Source organism: Salvia miltiorrhiza, chromosome 5, assembly GCF_028751815.1.
Source record: "Salvia miltiorrhiza cultivar Shanhuang (shh) chromosome 5, IMPLAD_Smil_shh, whole genome shotgun sequence".
Lineage (NCBI taxonomy): Eukaryota > Viridiplantae > Streptophyta > Magnoliopsida > Lamiales > Lamiaceae > Salvia > Salvia miltiorrhiza.
In genome coordinates this window covers 6,710,797-6,731,837 of record NC_080391.1, presented here as the reverse complement: position 1 = coordinate 6,731,837, position 21,041 = coordinate 6,710,797, and the positions used below count along the sequence as shown (strand labels likewise).

Sequence of the window (21,041 nt, the reverse complement as noted above, 5' to 3'; positions counted from 1 at the left end):
TGCATATTAAATATTTTATAATTAATTGAATTTCACAATTTTGGAAAGAAATGTAACAACAAATAAGAAGTTAAAGAAAATAAAAAATGAAAATAAAAAGAAATATATATAGTTTAAACATAAACCTTCAATTTTATTATAACTACAAAATTGTCACTCAATTTTGAAATTAATTTGAAATTGATTTCAAATTGAAAACTCTCTTTTTAATATAGTATAGATATAAATTTGACAATAAATTATGTTGGGCCCAAAATCATTTTGTTAGTATACATAAGATCTATAATTAATAGGATATATTAAAAATTTTGGGCCCTCAAATTTTTGGGGCCCTGGGCCGTCGCCCATGCCCGCCCACCCTCAGGACCGGCCCTGCTTTCTTTTCAAGTAAATTATTTCTAAGGTATGTTTCTAATTGGTTGAATCTATTTTACATCATATTTTTATCCGAATTTGTTTTCCTACTGAAATCGTGGTTTTCGAAATTTGGTGATGGTTTCTAGTGAATAATTCAACTAACCAGATTCCTAAAGTCAACAAACTAGTTGGATTCAATTTATGGAAATTGATTACATCATCCTATTTTAGTTTAAGGGAATTGTTTTGCTAGAGGTTAATTTATTTTATAAAATAGAATTAGTTCGACTGCAAAAATTTATCATAGTTAAATTGATGTTGAATAATATATATTTGATAATAGAAGACATGGTGATCAGTAGTGAGATTTTATTAATTGGTGTCCTTTTATTTTCGATGGGTTTATATATATAAGGGTTTAAATGAAGCTTCAATGTATATTAATTATAAATTCAAGTGCTTAGCACTGCAGATCTTATAATTTAGACTTTATAGTTATGCTAAACCTTTTCCTTTCAATTTTTTTTTCAATGAAGCTGCATCTTCTAGTTAACTGCTTTTGAATTAAATATATTATTATTAAGTGAGTATTAATGATTTCAAAAATATCGTCTTAAAAACAATGATGTAATACTTATCTAAATTTTCTTTTATTAAAGAACTTATATGTGCTTGCTTTAGATTTTAATTAGAGTAATAAATCATGATAAAAGCCCCATTAGTCTTTCGATGTCTATAATGTTATATAAATTTATATACACGATTAATTTGTTATAGTGATTATGTAGGATTTTAGTTTAAGTTTTTGAAGCATTAAATTTATGTGATTAGGTGCAGCGCATTTAAGTTTCCCTTTTCGGATTTGAATTATAAGCTTCGACTTTAAGGTGAGGGATTATATGCCTGTGGTTATATTCATATATGTTTTTTATATGTTTTTTTTTTCATGTTTGATTATACTTGCTCAGCCATGTAGAAATACATGTTCAGAATATCATGTTCAAGTACATGATCAGAAACGCAGAATATCATGTTCAAGTACATGATCAGAAACTCAGAAAATCATGTTCAAGTACATGATCAGATATTAAGAAACATTCAGAATTCAGTATGCGTGTATGACAATGTGAATTATTTGCATGTTTGAGCGTATGTGAATATGTGCATGGTTTCTCACTGAGTATATTTTCAATATGCTCACCCCTTATCTTTTCAGTTTTGTAGTTCTGGAGTCGAGGTGGCCATGGAAGTCGAGAATGACTAGGGACAAGAATTTTATATTGAACATTTTAGTGGAATTTGTTAAGTTTTAGTTTATCGTTTTATATTTTTTTATTTTATGTTACTACTTTAGTTTTGGCAAGTAAATTTTAAATTGGTTTAAACTTTTATAATTTAAGAAATTTTATTTTAACTATTAGTTCTTCAAAGTTTTTAGATTGAAAAGTTTATAAAAATTGGGGTGTTACAAGAGTGACTGGATAGCCACTTGGCGTTGGCTTCGAAGAACCACGTAGCCTCCTAATTAAAGCTTTAACTAGAAACTAACCCAATGCGATTTGATTTGGCGGATGGTAAACGACTCACCCACTATGGCGTTTATGCGATCCACGACTCGCCCCCAATAGGCTTCGCCTCTTTAGTCGACACCACGAATGACATCGTTGATCTCCTCAATCCACACACGAGCGATGATATCAGTCTTATCGAGAGTGTAAATGTGGCGACCTTTCTTCTCGCCTCTGCTAGCCGATGTTTTCTCTTTGAAGGCCTTCGCCTCCCTCGGGTGCTGTGGTTGTGGCTCTGCCGCGCTTTCTCTCTTGCCTTGAGGCTAGTCGCCCAATTTTTGTTGTTGTTGTTAATTAAGGCACCAGTAAACACGCGCCTGATTTTTTCATCGATGAGCTGAGCTCATGCTATCACGCCAACACCCAAATCAGCGAAGCTTGCATTGCTCGACTCGTTCCATCAGGTGACTCGAGTCAATAGAACGAGTTGATTGAAGTGAATGTTCTAACCTCTTAAAATTTATTTTTAGAACTTATAAATTGTTTACAAATTTATTTTATCAAATATTTTAAAGGAGCCGTCAAATACCCTCTTAACTTAAGCCAAAAATATATAATAATAAATTGCCCCAAATAAATAGGTAAAAGATTAAAAGAAGAATAATGGAAAACTAGAAACATAAGAAAATTTGAGATTTGAGAGTGGGTGGGAAAATTGAAACCTTCGACCAAGTGCGGGCGGCGGACCCCACACTCCAAGACGCATCAAATAATGAAATACAATTAAAAAAGGGAAATAATAGTTGCTATCAACAATAAAAGTTCCACGCAGTATTGCCCGAGTCTCCGAGAGGTGAGAAGTGAGAACGCGAGACGAATCTATAGCGCGAGCTATGACTTCGGACTCTTCTTCGCTTGTTTTCTCATCCACCACGAATCAACACTTCAAGGACAAGTCGCCAATCCCTCTCCAGCTGATAAGTACCAACGCTCTCTGCGTCAGCTGAATGCGCCGACTAATTTGTGAGTTGCAGTTGTGCTTCATCTGGTGAACTCGGTTTCTGGATTTGTTGCTTATCGTTTTTTTTTTTTTCGTTTTTTTTCGTTTTTTTTTTGCTGATGGATCGGAATTTACTTTGTTGCTCGCTGAATTTTGTGTTAACTTTTGTACGGTTGGTATTTGGTAATCAGAGCTTATTTGGAATCTACTTTTTGTGTTCGGCTGGTGAATGGTGATGTTTGATAGAACATGTATTTACTTTAGTTGAAATTATTATACGGATTTACCTACGTGTCATGTTCGATTGTAGCGGTATAAACTTTCTTGTGCTGAATGAGGATTGCGTATGTTCGCGAATCATATATTTGAAGCTACTGTATGTTTTTTGGGCGTGTGTGTGTGTGGTATAGAATCAGTATGCAGATTTTAAAATGTGGCTACTGGTGTAAATCTTTACGTTATAGGTATAGAACTCAAATGGTTAATCAATCATCATAACTTCTAACAAAACAACTAAATTTCCTGATACATGGCACGTGCTATCAGTTTCAGGGATTCACATCTCTCACTTATAATCATATCATCCGCTTGTTGAACGACTTAATATGCATTGATTTCACATCATCCGAGTGTTTACCCATGGCAATACGTGTTCCCGTCTGCAGAAACAGACAATTTTTAACTTTGTTTGTGGAGTATATAAGTGGAGGCTTTGCACTGTGGTGAGAATTTCTTGTTATTGTGACTTTCAAATCTGTGCAGGATTAAGAAAAGCTGGTTTTGGAAGCAATGAAGGTGCGAACTTGATGGCTAATGGATATGTCTTGGTCATTTGTTGTCCAGATTGAAAGTCACTTGATTTGGATTAGGAGATTATTGCTGCAGGCTGTAGTAGGACATGAGTTGTAGCTGCTTTGGGACTTCATCCGTGCTACAGAAGAGGCGTGACAAGCATGCTAATGAGTCCATACAAGCTGAAGAAGGTAAACACTTGACCTGTTGCATAGGAAAAATATTAAGGTTTGCTGTGCTCAGATAATTGAAGATTTAGAAGTTGCACTGGCAATGCTTCACTTGGCATCCTATCCATGCCTTTGTGATCAACATAAGTGATAGGTTCTGCTGTAACAACTAAAGTGCCTCACTAGGTTTCCAGTTCAAGTAGACTTGCATTGTTTTGGCTATTTCCACTGAATAATAAAAGCTGGTTGACTGACTCTAGCTTAAATGGAAGGGGTTTTAGATACTGTTTTTGGTATTCATATTTATCTATATGTAATTTAAAATCAAGTTCTGCAACTTAGAGATGGCTGGTGGTGTCTACACTTGATCATGAGAGGTTTCAAAAGGTGTAGTCTGCACTCATACTATTTATTTATTTATCTTTCTACACCTTGGAAAACTTATGGACTTTTAAAACCCAACTAGACATCACTTAAATGATTCCCCTAATTGGATCAGCATTGGTAAGGGATCATTTGAATATGGCATGTCTAGTATTAATGGTAAACTTAAAGAAGAGCTTGTTGCTTGGGATGATGACTAGATAATCAATAAATGGTTCAACTATTGTAGCATGACTATGGGGATCCCTCTGGCTAATCATAGATGAGTGGGATGTCTAACCTGTGGTCAAGCTAAATAGTGTTGGATATCTTTGATCGGTTCTGTGAGCTGAGCTGTATTTATTGTAACATAGTAACATCGCTTTCAATACTATTACTGAACTAATTTTTGTACAAACTAGGGTTGAAGTTGATCTTGGACCATCAGTATAGGAGTAACATTGCAATTCTGCAAGTTTAGACATTTAAAGTAAGGAAATATATACTCACCAAAGTGTGTTCAGTCTTCACTAAAGCAAATCCTGTGGCGCTGGTAGTGTTATCAACTTATCACTGGTATCATGTTGCACGAGGGTGTGTGAGTGCATATACACAAGCCCAGCGGAGTGCATTTTCTGTCTTGTTAGGAAACATAAGCTTTTGGGCATTACGTGATTACAATCGAACATTTGAACCTTGATTAGATAACTATGGTTGGTTGGGCACCTTGCTTTCTTTTCTGTCATTTTTCTTACGTATTCCAGATGCACGTCATGGTCCTCTTGTTTCTGTCATATTTGTTTGTGCCTTCCTGTGCAGGGGTCCCAATTGCGAAGACAAAAAATTTCACCTACAATGTACTGGTAGGAGCAACGAACAACTTTCATCGAAGTAACAAGATAGGAAGAGGAGGCTTTGGTACAGTTTACAAGGTATCACTCAATGCAAAAAATTATATCCTCCCACGTCTACATTGAAGCTGCTATTCCTGTTAAGCTCATTCCCAGAGTGTTAGCAGGCTGAACTATGCTTTATTGTTTTATTAAAATGTTCTATTCTCAGTATTACAATTGAGGAGCAGTTAACCTTTCAAGCTGCAAATGGCTTAACCTGAGATATAATCACATAAGGTTGAATTCAATTTAAATTTTAGCACTTTGGGAGCCTAAACCCTAAACCCTAAACCCTAAAACCCTAAAAAAACATCCAGAAATTGATGGCATCACTTAAAAGTATCCATCTCTTAGAAGGCTTAATTGGGTTGAATGACGGAGCAAGTTGATTGTTTTTCACTGGAATTTCTATGTGTGCATCTCCTTTACAGTGTAATTTTCTTATGTCCCAGTTTTGAGAAACCTTATTTTTTTTAATTAAATCCATTGATATTGCACAGGGGATTCTCAAAAATGGAAGAGAAGTTGCTGTGAAGGTGCTTTCAGCTGAGTCAAAGCAAGGAGAACGGGAGTTTATGACTGAGATAGACACCATATCTGATGTCAAGCATCCAAACCTTGTTGAGTTACTTGGTTGCTGTGTTTATGGTCATAACCGGATTTTGGTGTATGAATATTTAAAAAACAGTAGCATCGATCGTGCACTATTGGGTAAGCTACTAATTAGTAGCTTGAAGCAAGTTAAAGATTTTCGGCTGCCCATTTGTCGCTCAGCATATTCATTGTGTATCTACAGGTTTTCAGAAGTCCATAAAATTGGACTGGGAGAAAAGGTCTGCCATTTGCATGGGGACTGCAAGAGGGCTTGCATATCTTCATGAAGAACTTGTGCCTCACATTGTGCATAGAGACATCAAAGCTAGTAACATTCTTCTGGACGAGAACTTCCAACCAAAAATTGGAGATTTTGGATTAGCTAAGCTTTTTCCTGATAATATTACTCATATCAGCACAAGAATTGCAGGAACAACGTACGTTTAATTTATTTTTTCTGATTTCCAAAAGTTTCATACTTCAAACTTTTTTATTTTTTTGTGATTCTCATCAATCTTAATGTTGGCTATATTTTTTAGTAATATTTTCTAATGTCTATCGGGTTTGTTCCTAACAGGGGTTACCTGGCGCCAGAGTATGTCTTAGGTGGTCAGTTAACTTTGAAGGCTGATGTTTACAGCTTTGGAGTTCTGACACTTGAAGTTGTAAGCGGAAGAAGCAGCGGAAATACTAATTATGGAGGTGGCCAGAAATTGCTAATGGAATGGGTGGGTATCATTTTCTAATTACTTTGATATCCTGGGTATCAATATATTCAGATCATTGATTCCTGACTAATTTATTTATGCGAACTGTAATACACTGTATTTACACTTGTCACCGCCAATTCCCATGGCCCCCATATGTTGCTGGCTGCTGCAATAGCTTAGCTTTTGGCAGTGGTCTACTGGTCTTGCTAGTAAATGTTGACTCAACTTTGGAATAATGATATTCAAAAGTTTATGTGGTTCGATTTCTACTTATTTGAGCTATTTTGTGTCTTTGTTTGGTAATCTTAGACCTCCTTTTGCTGATGTGTAATGGTTGCTTCCTAGGCCTGGGAGCTCTATGAAGGCGGGAAATTGTTGGATCTTGTCGATGCAGAACTTGAGGAGTTTCCAAAGGATGAGGCGCTGAGGTATATAAAAGTGGCCCTATTCTGCACTCAAGCGAATGCAAGCAGGAGGCCTTTGATGAGCCAGGTCATGGAAATGCTCTCTCGAAATGTAAAGCTAAATGAAGATCAACTCACGCCTCCTGGTTTCTTCGAAGATTCAGGTCGACAAAGTCGTAAAACGTCAAAGAACAAGTCAAGTGACACCTCAACCAGCCGCCAGATGAGTTCTTTTCCCATCACAATCACTGAGGTAGCCCCGAGATGAAGTTGAATCATTTCCCCTGTTGTTATTCAGTTATTTGCATGAGGCGTCTCTGGGCTTTAGGTGGTTTGTGGTATAGCACATATGTAGAGTCATGGATCTCACGGATTATACAGATTTTCATATTTGACGCATATCCTTCCATGTTCCAAATAGTAGAGGTGACAACCTGTCACGTTGTTTCTCAATAATTGATATTCTTTCCTATGTATAAGACACAAATCATATTGTCAAAATAGTTTTCCCCTTCCTTAATTAATATTGACAATTAGCAGTTCCAGAATTGCATTCCACTTTGCCCACAGAGGTGGCGGGAATGTCAATGTTATCCGAACCTTGTAAAAAATCTTAGCGGAAAAGAAGATGACCAACCATACATTGGGACAACGAATGAAACACCAGAAACTAGTTCTTTCAATAATAAAAAAAAAGGGCTTACAGCAACAACATAACGAATTTTTGAACTCAACAAAGAATTGCTGGATATAGATGGTAAAATTCCACATCCCTGCATCATCGAAAATGCAAAACAGCAGACGCAGAAAGGACAAAGGAGAAAAAATGACTCTTGATGAGAAAATCGGAATTTCGAAAATCAAAACTTTGTCTTACTTAGCTGGCTGATCATTGGCTGCAGCAGCATGTTCTTCCCCCGTTTGTGGAGCACCATCTGATACAACAGAGCCTTTGGCGGGGGCGACTGTCAACTCTTTGGCAGTATTAGGAGCGGCAGCATTTTTGGCGTTTTTCTCATCCTTGTTTTCCTTCCCGTCCTTGGCAGGAGCAGGTAGGGGCGGTAACATATGGGGCGGGGGATTGTGCTTGAGCTTCACCAATATTCCGCGCATCCTCGAAAGATCAGTAGGTTTACCAGGTTTGGGCCCTTGAATGACTGCGATTGATGGCTTCTTATCTTGATCCTTCTTCTTTCCTCTCTTCTCAATATTGGCCACCTCGTTGGGAACGAGCTCTGCAATGGCTTTCCAGTACTGTTTGTCAGCCTCTTTGTGGAATTTTTCTTGACCGGCCAAGGATAACTGTTCATTTGAGAAACGTGTGAGAAACAACTTTTTCACTTGCTTCGATCATCCAGGTAACAGAAAGAAGAACAAGACTCAGTATGTCCATAATGAACCTTTTCTCTCTCTCGGTTGGTTGTTTTGTTAGTCTCTACATTAAGCTTTCTTTTCTCATAGAAAGCTTGTTTATATTCTTCAGCTTCTTCTATGATTTGGTTCCGCATTTCTTTTTCCCTCTTTTCCTTCTCCTCCAGCTGAATTGCATTTTGTCTGCATCCAAACCCATGTAAGATTAGAGAACGTTTTGGATCAACATATCACAGATTCATATAACCATATATGGAGTACTGGTGGATCGGTAACAGCTATTCGTCAAAGATTCCAACACGGTCCTTATCCTAATATGGTCAAGATTTATACATAATTGTTCAACTGGTCATTCATGTAAAGGAACTTTTAAATGAATCCTCAAATTGAGGAGGGATGCCAGCACTCTTGCAAGTAGGTAGGCATGGCAGGCTTGATAATTGCAATAGTTAAGAGTTGCAGAATTAAGTTTCAGACAAAAACAATGATCCTAACAGATTTATCAACTAGTAGAGAGATAATCAAAATGGATATCACATATATTGACTAATATGAATTAGACACAAGGACGTCCAACACGTTTAAACCTCTTTCATCACAATAAAACAGAAGCAGTGGAAATACCTTGGAAACTGTGTATTTCAGCTTCTCTCAATATTAATTAGAAGAGAGATACATGTTACGCTACAGTCTCAAGGATGCCAACAAAAAAGAAAAAAGGAAGTACAAACAATATGTTCCAATATTTGTCGATATAATATAGATTCGTTCTTAGATGGGCAATATAAGATAATCTAAACGCTTTGCATCAAGTTTCTTAAGATATCTGTTAGTGAAATGTTACTTCTAGTCTTAGTTTGAGTTCACTCTTGATCACAATCTTTTGCAACTTTTACCACATTGAGTTGTGTGGTTTCACCAAATCTAAAATAAACTCTTCACTCATATCTATTTTGGAATCACCCACGTGAATTCTAATTTCTTACTTTCCTAGATCAATGAACTTTAAAGTTCTAAAATGGTAGCGATCATCTCTAGTGGTAGTCAAGTTCACCATGAATATACCTACTCTTTTTCCATCAACATTTAAGCTTCAGTTTTACAAAGATAACCATCTACAATAGTCAACAAACAAGTATGTAATTGGTGTTTCATGGACCACATGGTGATTTTACCAGTGAAATAATAACCAATCCAATTGGAAGAGTCATTAGGAAACAATGTTCTTTCTTTGAACATATATTTATAGAGATTCAATCAAGATCCTCAAAACAATAAAAAAATAATTTTAAAATAATCACTGATCAATGAAAACAATTTCGATCATGAAAGATCATCCTCTATATAAGATCCACCACCAAGAATCAGGTCCTTCAATTCAATCACCTCACACAGTCACACTAAACCAGTTTAGTCTAAGAGTCCAAAGCAGAGTTCAATTCACACTCAAATCGAGCAACAGTTTTAAGGCAGATGAAACTATACATATGAGCAATCAACAGAAAAACAAATAAGGAATAGTAAAAAAAAAATATCTAACCTCCGCCATTCCCGAAGAGCAAATCCTTGTTCCTGCATCTCACTAGGAGGAGGAAGGATCGGTCCGTCCGAGCTGAAAATCCCCTCCGAATCTTCCCCAATGTCAAAAGGCGAGCTTCCGTTACCATTAGCGATAGGAATCGTGCCGGACGATACGACTGGTTGATCATTAGACCCGAATCCAAACGGATCGTCGCCGTTCGCGTGATCCACCGTCGCTTCCTCAGTGTCGCCGTACTGCGGGGCGTAGGCGGGAGCGGAGTAAGGCGGCGCATCGGCTGAGGAAAATGCGGCGTAGGAATCATCAAAGGTAGTGTACCCACCGTCGTCAAATGAACGCGCCGACGCCATTTCTCTCCTCTCTCTCTCTCTCTAGAATAAAGAATGAGTATTAGTTGGTGCTGGAATTGATGTGTCTATATAACCGTCCAAACAGAACACAGATTTTGTTTTTAAAATTAAACCTTCTTTAATTAGTTCGATTTGTTTAACAACTTTACTTCACAATTACTACTAATTCATCGGTGGAAGTCCAGCTTATATTGATACTAAACTAACATTTGATTTAACACATACCTTATCGACCACCCCTCATATTTAACTTATGTTATCGTATATATATATTTTTATTTTAATTTTAATATCTCATATATTGTTATTGAAATTATTAATTTTATAATTTAATAGAGGTGTGGTTTTTTAGATATATTTAATTTTTTTGGATGTTTATATTTATAGTTTACTGATATCAACTTCAATGTTAGGCAGTTGTGTATTACCAAAGCAATCGACAAATCGTTAAAAATAAGTAAGTTGCAGAAAATGTAGGGGCTATATATTTTAATTTTAAAATATAGCATTACATAAGATGTAACAGTGGAAGGCTCATCTGTTATCTTATCTCTATCAGTATCATGATATAAAAATTTACAACGTCGAGCATACTAAGGCTTGAATATTTGATATTGTATTATGTATATATTATTATTCTATTTCCTAATTATAGTCTAAATTTGAGATTGAGACTCTGAGCACTCACACTTCGCCTCTAAAGATTATTTTTATCATACTATATCAAACCTTCGTACGCGTTCGTATTATACAATTCATAATATTTGTCTCGAACAAATCCTTAAAATTGTACTCATATTTGATTTTTTTATATACATAAATTACATAATTAAATAATTTTTTTTTTAAATTGTGCGACGGAAGATTCAAACCCAGAGCCTTACTTCTTGGACATTAACCTTCTACCACTAGGCCAATACACAGGTAGAAGGCCAACACACACACACCGTATTTGATCTTATTTGTGTCTATTTGTGCCAATGTTAACAACACAACATACAAATTGCCGGCCATAACATATTGACTCTAGGTTTACCAATTAAGGAGCCCCAAAAAAAATGCAAAACAAAAACTCATTTATCAAGGTTATAGTATACATTTTTAAAGACAAAAACTGCTATATTAGGTGGGGGAAAAAATGATTGAATAAACAATTTCATAAACCTAGAGCTGAGACGAGCAGATACAGTCAAACTAAATAATGCATTGCTGTGCTGCCATATTTACCTCATAAACTTAAATCAGAGATGGGATTCCATTAAAGTTAGTGCATATCTTCCCTTGGCTTCAACGACCACCTTTCCCTTTTACCTCTCCTTGACTTATATCACAACATCATTTCTTCTTCCGACCTTCTTCGTCGTCGACTTCTTCTTCTTCATCATCTTCTTACCTTTCTAGGCTGAATTCAGATTCAGATACAACAACAGATGAAGATCCCATGTAGACTTGGAATGAGAGAAGCGTCCGTCTCCTCAGGTTTCCAACGGTTACTGGCGAGGGTGGTGCTAAGGACGCAGTTCTGCTTCAGCAAATTCTTACTGGAAGCTAACTGCAGCCGCAGCCCAACAACCTCTGTCGCCCCCACTTTACAGGTTTCATCATGTAAGTCACACAAGAGTGGGCTAATGCTATACATACAAGCACGAAAAATCAATGCATAGGTTTCATGGTACAGGTGATCCGTTCCTCGGGTATCTGCCAGAGGATGCCATTCGCTGAGGAACTCGGGAGAACTCTTGTTTCATCCTCTTGCTCGACATGCCCTGCATTGATCTGAACAAAAAATATTTAATCAGATACTGAAGTGCAAAGCCATAAATTTAAATCAGATGGTTAAACATTATCATTAGAAGGATTATATCATATACATTAGTTTCTCTCTCGAAGCTTTCATTAATTTCAAACAGTAATGAAACATCACCAAGAAGAAAAATAATTCACCTCGGGGACCCGTGATGCCTGTAAGGAAACTGACCCGTCATGGATTTCAAGGCTCCGAGAGCTTTCTCAGCAGCCTAAGGAGATATATTTTGAGTTAGAATTTAGAAACTAATGAACAAGTAAAAATCTATTATTACCAGAAGAATTCTGTGTAGACAATAATTATAAAGGGAAGAAACAAGAAATATAGGAGAATATAGTACCTCTGATTTAGCTTCATCCCAGGTTAGGCCAATTCCCTTACCCAATACTTCTCCATTTATTTCAACCTATACACCAGAAAAGACGAGTCACTACTCATCACAAAGGAAACACGAAACCTCAATTTAAAAACAATTGAAGATGACAATTATTAATATTAAAGACCACCTTTTCAACAAAATTTTATTATACATAACGTTTCAAGTAATAGTTCATTTCAGAAAGGTAGAATAAGTGGGTGATTCTAATCACTGAACTACTGAATATCAGAAAACTGCAACTTTATGTACATGCTTATGACATGAAAAGATTGATTTGCAACATGTATTAGCATAAAACGGGGACAATATTTCTCGACCTGGGCATACACTTCATTCTTCTGTCCTGGATTAGCTGAAAACTGAGGTTGATGAGTTTGGAATGCTACACCAAGGCCCTCCACCATGCACTGATTGATGATGGACAAATGTATGTGAACTTCCCAAAATGTCAAAATAACTTGTCACAACAGTGGACAAAACTATTATGATACTCACTAACTCTTTAAGTGCAGCAATGGAACCTATTGGCTTCTTGGAGGGCTCAAGTCTTGGATCTAGAATTCTTGGCGATGCTGCTGCTGTTGAAAAGGGAGCACCCTCCTCCTTAGGCAGTGACTGATATCCCGAAGTGTTAGGATCACCGACAAACCCATTTTCTTTCTGATTAGCAATAAACCTACTGCCATTGCCTGGCATATAACTGTCAGGTCTACGCTGCGACAAATATTTATCTGCAGATGAACAGCTTGTTGTCAGAATTAGCTTAAGAAGGAAGTCATGATCCAGGATATTCGTGTCTAAGCATTATTAGCGACAAGAAATAATCATGCAGACACTTTTGCCGAATTAAGAGTATTCCCAGGTGTAACGTTAGTCTTACAATCCTAATATCAAATCAACCCACAGGCTGAAAATAGCAAGTATTGTAACATGTTCATTACCCACTTCCCGAACAATGTAGCAATGCACTGATGGAAAGTGAGAATGACAGAGAATTGACACTGAGATTCAACCACGAGCTAAAAAGGGTGAGCACTGCCAAAGACATTCTATATTTCTACAAAACGTTTGCGTAAAGCCACTGATCCTTTCTAAACAGTTTGTCTTGGCAATGGCAATCAAACTAGAATTAACAACTCTCTCTATTTGTCCTTAAATTACAGGAAAGAACAAGTCTAGCAAGAAAATGCCAGATTTCCCATAAAGGCAACCTCCTTGTATAGAAGTAAGACCCCTTTCAACCTGGGATACACTGAACCCAAGAAAATCTCTCTTGCAGCTGCATGAACTCCTGGCGAATGAAAGCATTTTACTTAAAACTTAACATGATTTATCGAAGCTTTAAATCGAATAGGAGCACCAACAATTGATCGGCTTAAACCTTGATCTTAATCATTCACCCCTGGGACGATTCTAGTAAGGGGGCATCCCGGAAATGAAACCATCACAGGTGTCTTCTTCAATTTTAAACTTAGTAGTTAGTACCCACTCATATGTATGTAAAAGAATCGATTGGATAATTCACACATATACTATGTCCTCTGGCTACTTACTCAATTATCCATGAAAAAGGCCAGCTACGTTAATAGTCACCATAGAGACTTATATCAAGGCCATCAGTGTTGCGTTGTACCAATAAATTATTTTCTTCAGTAGGAATGTGTAATCTTACTAATAAAAATTCCATCTTATAACAGCTAAGATAAGATGGGAACTGCAAAGACACATACCACCACCAATTGCCTTTTCCATTAACATTAACTTCTTTTTTTGGGTGGGAGTGTAGTAATTCAGGAAGTAGATTAACCTTACTGAAATACATCGGTAAATAGATGTGTTTATCAAAGTTGAATTGTAAAACATCTTATTCATTTCAACATCAGGAAGCCAACATTTGTATGTTACCGGCCAGATATACAAGAGATTCTTCAGCAGCCTGACGTTGTGCTTCCCTTCTTGTTCTACCAATCCATTGACCAATTCTGTCCCCTGCAAACAAGACCTACAAAAGACGAATATAATACAATTGGTCACAATATGATCTGAAAATTACTCCAGAAGTTAAAAGGGATACAAGGAAATTTTGAAGTGGCAAATCAAGGGGGTATGTAGAGACTGAGAGATAGCAAGAAAGGTAGAACATAAGTTCTTTACTGCAATCTACAATTTACTTCTTCCGCGGTAAAAAGTGGAGTATAAGACAAGTGTAACTGGACTATGGAATCACCTCTACTATGAACTGAAGTTCTGTGCTAAATACCAGGGCTTGCTTGAACTCCACCTGCAGAGGTAGCCATAACATTAAGTAAAAGAAGTGATCCCAAGAAGAACAAAAGAAAAGAATAACACATGAACTGCTTTTCATACCTTTGTTCTACACTTAAATGCAATTTCCTGTAATGCTCCAGTACATGTCTCAGTATATGGATCTATTTGTCCAGCTTCAAGATCAATATCCTTACTTGCTAGAGATGGCTGGGCCACCGGACTTTCTTGACCTTCAAAAATAACAATGCATAAAAGTAAAAACCTACTTCTACTTAATGAAGTTAATATAGAAGAAATCATAGGCTTCAACCAAAAACGATCTTCTGTTGGAACAGAACCAAGTGGCATCAAAACTATCAATAGATTACATGTCTTTAATTGGAAGTGGAATCTTCAGATCCAGAAGAATAAACCTCCTAATAACCAGATGTCATATGTCCTTTTGCCTCAAAAAATAAAAATAAAAAAAATGTCCTATATTCACATATTTCATAAAGAACCGCATTATTTCTACTTTAAGTTTCTAAGTTTTTTCTTGTACAAGTCTTCTTTGGCCCCTTTGAGTGGGGTAAGAAGAAAGAGATATTCATCACAAATTGGGCCAGTTTCAAAAGGATGTCATGTTGTACATGCAATCTGGAAACCACAGTAAATTATGTCCAAATAAGTTGTTAATAAAGGCAATTGGCTGAATCAGTAAGGGCCAAGGCTTACCAGAAAAAGAAGGAAAATTGGACACTGCTTGATTCAACCTTAATTGATCTTCTCTTGAAAATGACTGTAAAACCAAATAGTAAACTTGGCAGCCATCAAAAGTAACTTCGACTTCTGCACTAACCAAAGTGTGTAATGAAGGACCATAGAGTAGTCAACTAACCTCCTTTGGTAATCTTTCATGCAGCACTCTACCAGGCGGGACGGAAGGCTCGACTTTGTGAAGAAAGGGTGGATGAGGAGACCGATTCTTGTCAATAGGAATAGACTCTGCATTCAAAATGACCTTGGGTGGTGCCACTCGGTCCAGTTGTCCCGGGCTCATCTCTTCTTCAACAGAAAACCAGCCACGGGTTTGACCTCTTGGTAGGGATACTTGCATTGTCGGCCTAGCAGGAAATGTAGGTTCACTTGGAGGGTGTTCTCTCATGTCTTGACCGTGTTGCAAAATTAACAGTCTCCTTCTTGTATCAGGATCTAGTTCTGATTCAGGTACCTCACCTTCTTCCCTTGCAGGAGAGCTTTGCACACTTATTTCTGCTTGGCTAAGTTGAGCCAAAGGCTGTTTAAGCGTGGCCACTTGAGGTAATTGCTGACTAGTGAAAGACATAGATGGTCCTGGTATTGCTGGGGGAGGAACTGTAAAAGAAGAGGATGATACAGCATACTGGAGTGCTGGGGCGAGTCTTGGATCTAAATTAGCAATTGGCAGAGAAGCAGCTGAAGAAGCATACGACGTCTCCTGAAAGATTACACACACAGAAGTTATAGTACCACTACCTTCAGCTTACAATTTATGAATGTACTTTGAAGCATAAACAACCAAGAGCGAAGAAGAACAAATTTCAGCATAAAAAACAGGAATGAAAAAAAAGTGCATATCCAAAGGCACCACAGAGAATCTCCATATGTAAAGCAACAAAACAAAGATACATTTAGCAAGACAACACACCTTCAGTCTCCTTTCCACCTCCGAATCTGCCATTCCATCAAAACCAAGTGAATCTTTATTCCCATTCGAAGTTGATGGATCATCCTGCAATAAAGAAAGGCATTGCTTACATGTAATTGTATCGAGAACAACAGTTTTTATCATACAAATGATAACAGAAAAATGAAAGATGCCATTTATTCACAATTTTAATAATTAGCAAATACGGCTGCCTACACGACTTACAAATAAGGGTGAATGAGAAGGAGATGTTGAATAGACTTACCTCTGAAATTAAGTAATTGCTCACATCAGGTGAAGAAGGCACATTCCTAATATCGTCTTCATATGCAACCTCGGTTATTCGTTGCAGAAGACAATCATCAAAATCTCTGTGTTGAATATGCCAGGTCAAATCTAATAGAAGGTACACCAGATATGTACAGTCAAATAATTGCAGACAGAGTAACACTAACTTACTTGAAAAAACCGCCTCGGACATTGCAAGCTACATTTCTCGCAACACAGAGCACAGGGACAGTGTTGTTGGCCTACAGAAATAAAGTCAATATAAGTTAGGAAAATACTGAGTTATCCTTGCAGACAGAGAGGTTGGAAGTGAATTGCAATTACCTCAGCTTGAGGCGCATAATATGGAGCAAATGCAGGAACGACGTGGACTCGTGGTTGATCTTTCTCATCCCATACTTTTAAGCGGTCATCAATTACCAATGCCATTTTAGGATGGCAGTTTCCATCTTGGAAAACATTAAAGAGCGATTTCCTAGAGCCTGTTTAAAAATAAATGGTAATCCACCAGCATCGCAGATGGATGGTATTGACAATTGAAGTTTGAACCCAAGGCTACAGTTCCAAGAATCTTACCAGACTTGACGCACACAATGCGATTTAAAAGCTCCCTCGAGTTTATCAAGTTTGATCCTGGATCCAGAAGTCTCCACATTTCTAAAGCATAATCCCTTTCAGCCATCGTGCAAACAAAAACTTCAAAGCGCTTCCGCCCTTTAGCAGTCAAGTAAGTTCTAAGATCCTCCCAAGCAGGTCTCAGTCTCACAAGAACGCTCGTATCACGTATCTGCATTGGTACAAAGGAACCTTCCTTAACCTTAAGAGTTATGAATTAGCATCAATAGTAAAAAAGTTTAAGTTTTCATGACTTGTTCCTGATTCATTAAGTTTCCACAAGGAGCTAAAGGCTTTGTACTAATACGCCTCTCAAAAATGGGTAATTCTATTCATAGCCCCCTTTTATTCTAACCATAACCTCTTATTTAAAATAATCCTTCTTATTCTAATATTCTTGTCGGCACTAACAAACCCTTAAACAATTCAACAAATTCATCTCGCCTCAAAAAGTTCTGCAAATTTACCTATTACTCTAGAAAGTAGAAATTATAGGCACACATAACTACAATGAAAATCAAACCTTCACAAACAAAATCAACTATGAATATCACCAAATTTTTAATGGAACACACAGATCATAGACATTATTTGTTTTAAAAAGAGGCTATGGTGAGAAAAATGGGGGCTATGTATAGAATTACCCCATAAAAACTCCTGAACTGCTTGTAGTAATTTCCGCTAATTGACAAAATTAGTCTAAGCTGATAAATCTCCTCTTACAATGTATGCTCATATAGTAGTTGGCCCATATTACCAGAACACTCACAATTGAACAAGACTAAGAAGGGTACAGGAAATCCCTGCAGACTTACCAGTGGATTAATGCGAGTAAGAATAATATTTCTATCTTGAAGACGTATAAGAGGGCGAACAATAGGTTGATGAGTTTCTGACAAAGCAGGAACCACCTCAGACTGTGATTTGATAATTTTCCCATTGTCAATCACCTGATCACTTTCTGCATATTGCTTCAAAATAATTTTATCATCATGATACCGTTTAATCTCTGCCAGAATCCCCGAAACACGCTGTGGATCAGACTCTGAATTTATTTTTCGCTGCAATGCCTCTATTCTATCCTCAAACGAGCGCATTGTATTAGCTACCACGAGAGTTTCATCAAGATCAAACACAATGCCAAGACACCTGAGATTCAGCATAACAAGGCAAGAATTGTAAATACTTGACGCGATATTGAATCCCCAAAAGCAAGGACCTTGTCCTTCATCCTTTCTCGAATGCATAGCAACTAAATGAATTTCCCCTCCTACGATGGATGCTACAGCAGTCTGAAAATATGATAATATCAAAATCCATAACAAATAAGAAAAATATAGATGTATTCAAGGATTGCTAATAACAACATTGGACATTACTCTATGCATGACCATGAGAGAAATGTGTTGGAACCTATGAAGTAGACCATATTTGAATAAGAGAAGAATATGAAAAACTGTTGAAGATGCATACATACTAACCTTCCATATAAATGCAAGCAAATAGTAAACCAATTAACTAGTCAGAATACTTTAAAGTGGCAAAAACATCACACATCACTCAAACACATCCACAATAAATCCAGACAATAAGAACTCAAGGCAGCCATGAACTGTCCGTTCCCATCATCAGTACAGAAAAAACACCATAGAATGCAAACAAACAAAAGCATCCCTTAGACTAGGGTTTGTCAACTTACTTAGTTCCCTTTAGGTGTAATTACAGCTGAACATACATTCCAGATTCCTAATATCCCGTTTAACAACATAAAAACCTTCACATAATATGTAACAAAACAACGCATTTAGCATGCCAATATTTTTGTAGAAAGTAATATTAAGATCTAAAAAAATTATGAGGACATCCAATGTAATCTTCAAGTTAATGCTTGGAAAGTGAAAACTCGATGTTCTTGAGCCTACACTTTTCCATGTTCGAGCAGATAGAAAACAATTAAATCAACAAATTCCCAGGAATAATGCATCTTTGTCCTCATTCCTTGTCCAAACAAATGTTTCTTCTGTACTTCAAAATAATTAGGGTTTCTTCAAATACTCAATTACAATGTGAATTACAATGTGATAGGAATAAGAGTTGCAGAATCAACTGATACTTTTTCTGAATTAGTTCTGTGGTTTCTGTTTTTGGTGGGCAATACCTTGTTATCTCTGAGACAGCTAGCGTGCAAAATAGAAAGCGGCGAGTCTTGATTCTTCACATTGACAGTAGATTTCAGTTTGAAGCATAGTCCGGCGGAGTTTATCGTGAGAAGCACGGCGAGTGGCGGGCACCTCTCACTGGGCGCAGTGTACTGAGAAATTCGAATTTCCTTAAGCTTCTGCACCCACACAATGCCCTCCTGCGGCTGCAACTCAGCCTCTCCCAACAACCTCACACCTTCATACATCAGCACCATTTTCGGATACATTTACGAAAATTTGTAGTTTCAATACCAATTTCACTACTTCAAATGTGGTTTTGTAAATTTGCGCTGCATCAATAATTCAGTAAATCAATCGACCAACCGGCCGAGTAGTTCTTTGAAATTCATCCGTCCGAATTTTCAAGATTTATAAATCGATTGCTGATGAAATCCGGGGGAACACGAAAAAAGAAGAAGTTGGATTTAAAATCAAGATTGCGGCAATTTCGTTGTCGTCGACGGTGGTTGAATTCTCGAGATTCTTTTGTTGAAGTATCCAAAATTAAATTTAGAGCTAGGGTTAATAAATCTGGCGAGATTTTGTAATAACAGTATTGGTGCGAGTACGTGAGTCGTGACGACGATTCAAGAGAAAACCCTAGATCCAGAAAATAAAATAAAATAAAAATAGGTCAACCTATAATTTGATAATTCTCTCCCTATTCCGTCAGTTTCCAAGTCTATTTGGACCGGCAATTTAGTTAGGGTTAAGTATCAATTTAGCCCCTAACGTAGAGGCCCTTGTAGCCAATACAACCTTATGCGCAGGGGTGTCTCAACTAAACCCCTAAGGTCCATGTTTTGCGTCAAGTAGACCCCTTCGTCTAACGGAGAGTTAACTCCGTCCGAATTTTAATTTTTTTTATTTTTTTTATAGCGTGGGGCCCTCACCACCAGCTGCCACCACCACCTTCTTCTCGCCGTTGATACGGCCACCACGACCACTCCCTCTTCTCGCTCTTCCTTTTTCCCTTCAAAAACACGAAAACCCCCAAAATTCCCTAGCTTCTCTTTCTCCTCTTCGATTTCCGGCGACCTAGCCGCCGGAGCCACCGCCTCCCTCCTTCAGCTGACAGCTACGGTCACCTGGACCGTACCCATCGCCGCCTCCCTCGTCTGACTCTCCAACTCATCGCCTCCACCTCTCTCCTTGACAGACGAACAGCAGCAGCCATTGGCTACCACCGCCGTCGATCTCACCATCTCTGGACCACCGGTCGACCTCAAAGGCCGAGGCCGCCGTCGCTCCCTCCGCCGAACAGCCCCGCCGTCCAGCCGCCTCCCCTTTCTCTCTATTTCTGGCAGACTGCTAGTAGGGGCCCCAGGCCGCCACTGCCGTCGCCGGATCCTACCCTTCCTCTTTATGCCGCCTTCGGCCCTCCAGATCCAGTCGGCCGGTCTCCCTCCAGATCCAGCCGCTCTTCCAGATCCAGTCTCCCTATCGGCCGGTCTTCCAGATCCAGTCGGTCTTTCTCGCCGCTTCTTGTTGGAGTTTGAAGCGAAGTCAGGCTGGTGGCGGTGAGGGACGCAGGGTCCGGCGGCAGCGCACGGCACGGCGGAGGGCGTGGGGCCTAATCGCCGCTGTGTGCTGGTTTGACCGGAGGCGGCGGCCATCCCTCATAATATTTTTCTTCAGAAAATCTTGATTTGGAATGGTGTCAACCACTTTGGTGAGATAGGCGGCCGCGGCTTGTCGCTGCTGCGACGCCTGAGTTTCGGGGAAGGGGTGGATTCCGGCGTGTTTCCGGCGAGCTTGGTGAAGA

At 38.1% G+C, this 21,041-nt stretch overlaps 3 protein-coding genes across 10 annotated transcripts; 1 reads left to right on the top strand and 2 right to left on the bottom strand.

Annotated features, from left to right (window-relative positions):
• The first annotated feature begins 2,661 nt into the window (after nt 1–2,661).
• Nucleotides 2,662–7,311, top strand: LOC130985564 (cold-responsive protein kinase 1-like). 7 transcript variants are annotated; one of them, XM_057908599.1, is made up of 8 exons: nt 2,672–2,888; nt 3,531–3,587; nt 3,709–3,848; nt 5,010–5,122; nt 5,584–5,794; nt 5,880–6,114; nt 6,255–6,405; nt 6,733–7,311. In XM_057908599.1, the coding sequence occupies exons 3-8, from the start codon at nt 3,764–3,766 to the stop codon at nt 7,057–7,059; spliced, it is 1,122 nt and encodes a 373-aa protein (XP_057764582.1). In that variant the 5' UTR covers nt 2,672–2,888; nt 3,531–3,587; nt 3,709–3,763; the 3' UTR covers nt 7,060–7,311. The 7 variants fall into 7 exon arrangements, with proteins under 7 accessions (XP_057764578.1, XP_057764582.1, XP_057764581.1 ...); XM_057908598.1 differs by having other exon boundaries at nt 3,412–3,587; XM_057908600.1 differs by having other exon boundaries at nt 2,672–2,913; nt 3,412–3,587.
• Nucleotides 7,312–7,447: 136 nt separating this feature from the next.
• LOC130985565 (clathrin light chain 2-like) lies at nt 7,448–10,243 on the bottom strand. The gene is made up of 3 exons (XM_057908602.1): nt 9,703–10,243; nt 8,192–8,345; nt 7,448–8,093 (listed from the first exon to the last, which is right to left on the bottom strand). The coding sequence occupies exons 1-3, from the start codon at nt 10,050–10,052 to the stop codon at nt 7,665–7,667; spliced, it is 933 nt and encodes a 310-aa protein (XP_057764585.1). The 5' UTR covers nt 10,053–10,243; the 3' UTR covers nt 7,448–7,664.
• Nucleotides 10,244–11,102: 859 nt separating this feature from the next.
• LOC130985563 (RNA polymerase II C-terminal domain phosphatase-like 1) lies at nt 11,103–19,949 on the bottom strand. 2 transcript variants are annotated; one of them, XM_057908592.1, is made up of 17 exons: nt 19,234–19,949; nt 17,891–18,367; nt 17,037–17,247; nt 16,785–16,942; nt 16,632–16,702; nt 16,438–16,543; nt 16,173–16,256; nt 15,384–15,962; nt 15,221–15,284; nt 14,606–14,736; nt 14,466–14,519; nt 14,144–14,240; nt 12,734–12,969; nt 12,556–12,645; nt 12,200–12,265; nt 11,997–12,070; nt 11,103–11,828 (listed from the first exon to the last, which is right to left on the bottom strand). In XM_057908592.1, the coding sequence occupies exons 1-17, from the start codon at nt 19,501–19,503 to the stop codon at nt 11,720–11,722; spliced, it is 2,877 nt and encodes a 958-aa protein (XP_057764575.1). In that variant the 5' UTR covers nt 19,504–19,949; the 3' UTR covers nt 11,103–11,719. The 2 variants fall into 2 exon arrangements, with proteins under 2 accessions (XP_057764575.1, XP_057764576.1); XM_057908593.1 differs by lacking the exons at nt 11,103–11,828; nt 11,997–12,070; nt 12,200–12,265; nt 12,556–12,645 and having other exon boundaries at nt 12,832–12,969; nt 14,131–14,240.
• Nucleotides 19,950–21,041: the final 1,092 nt, after the last annotated feature.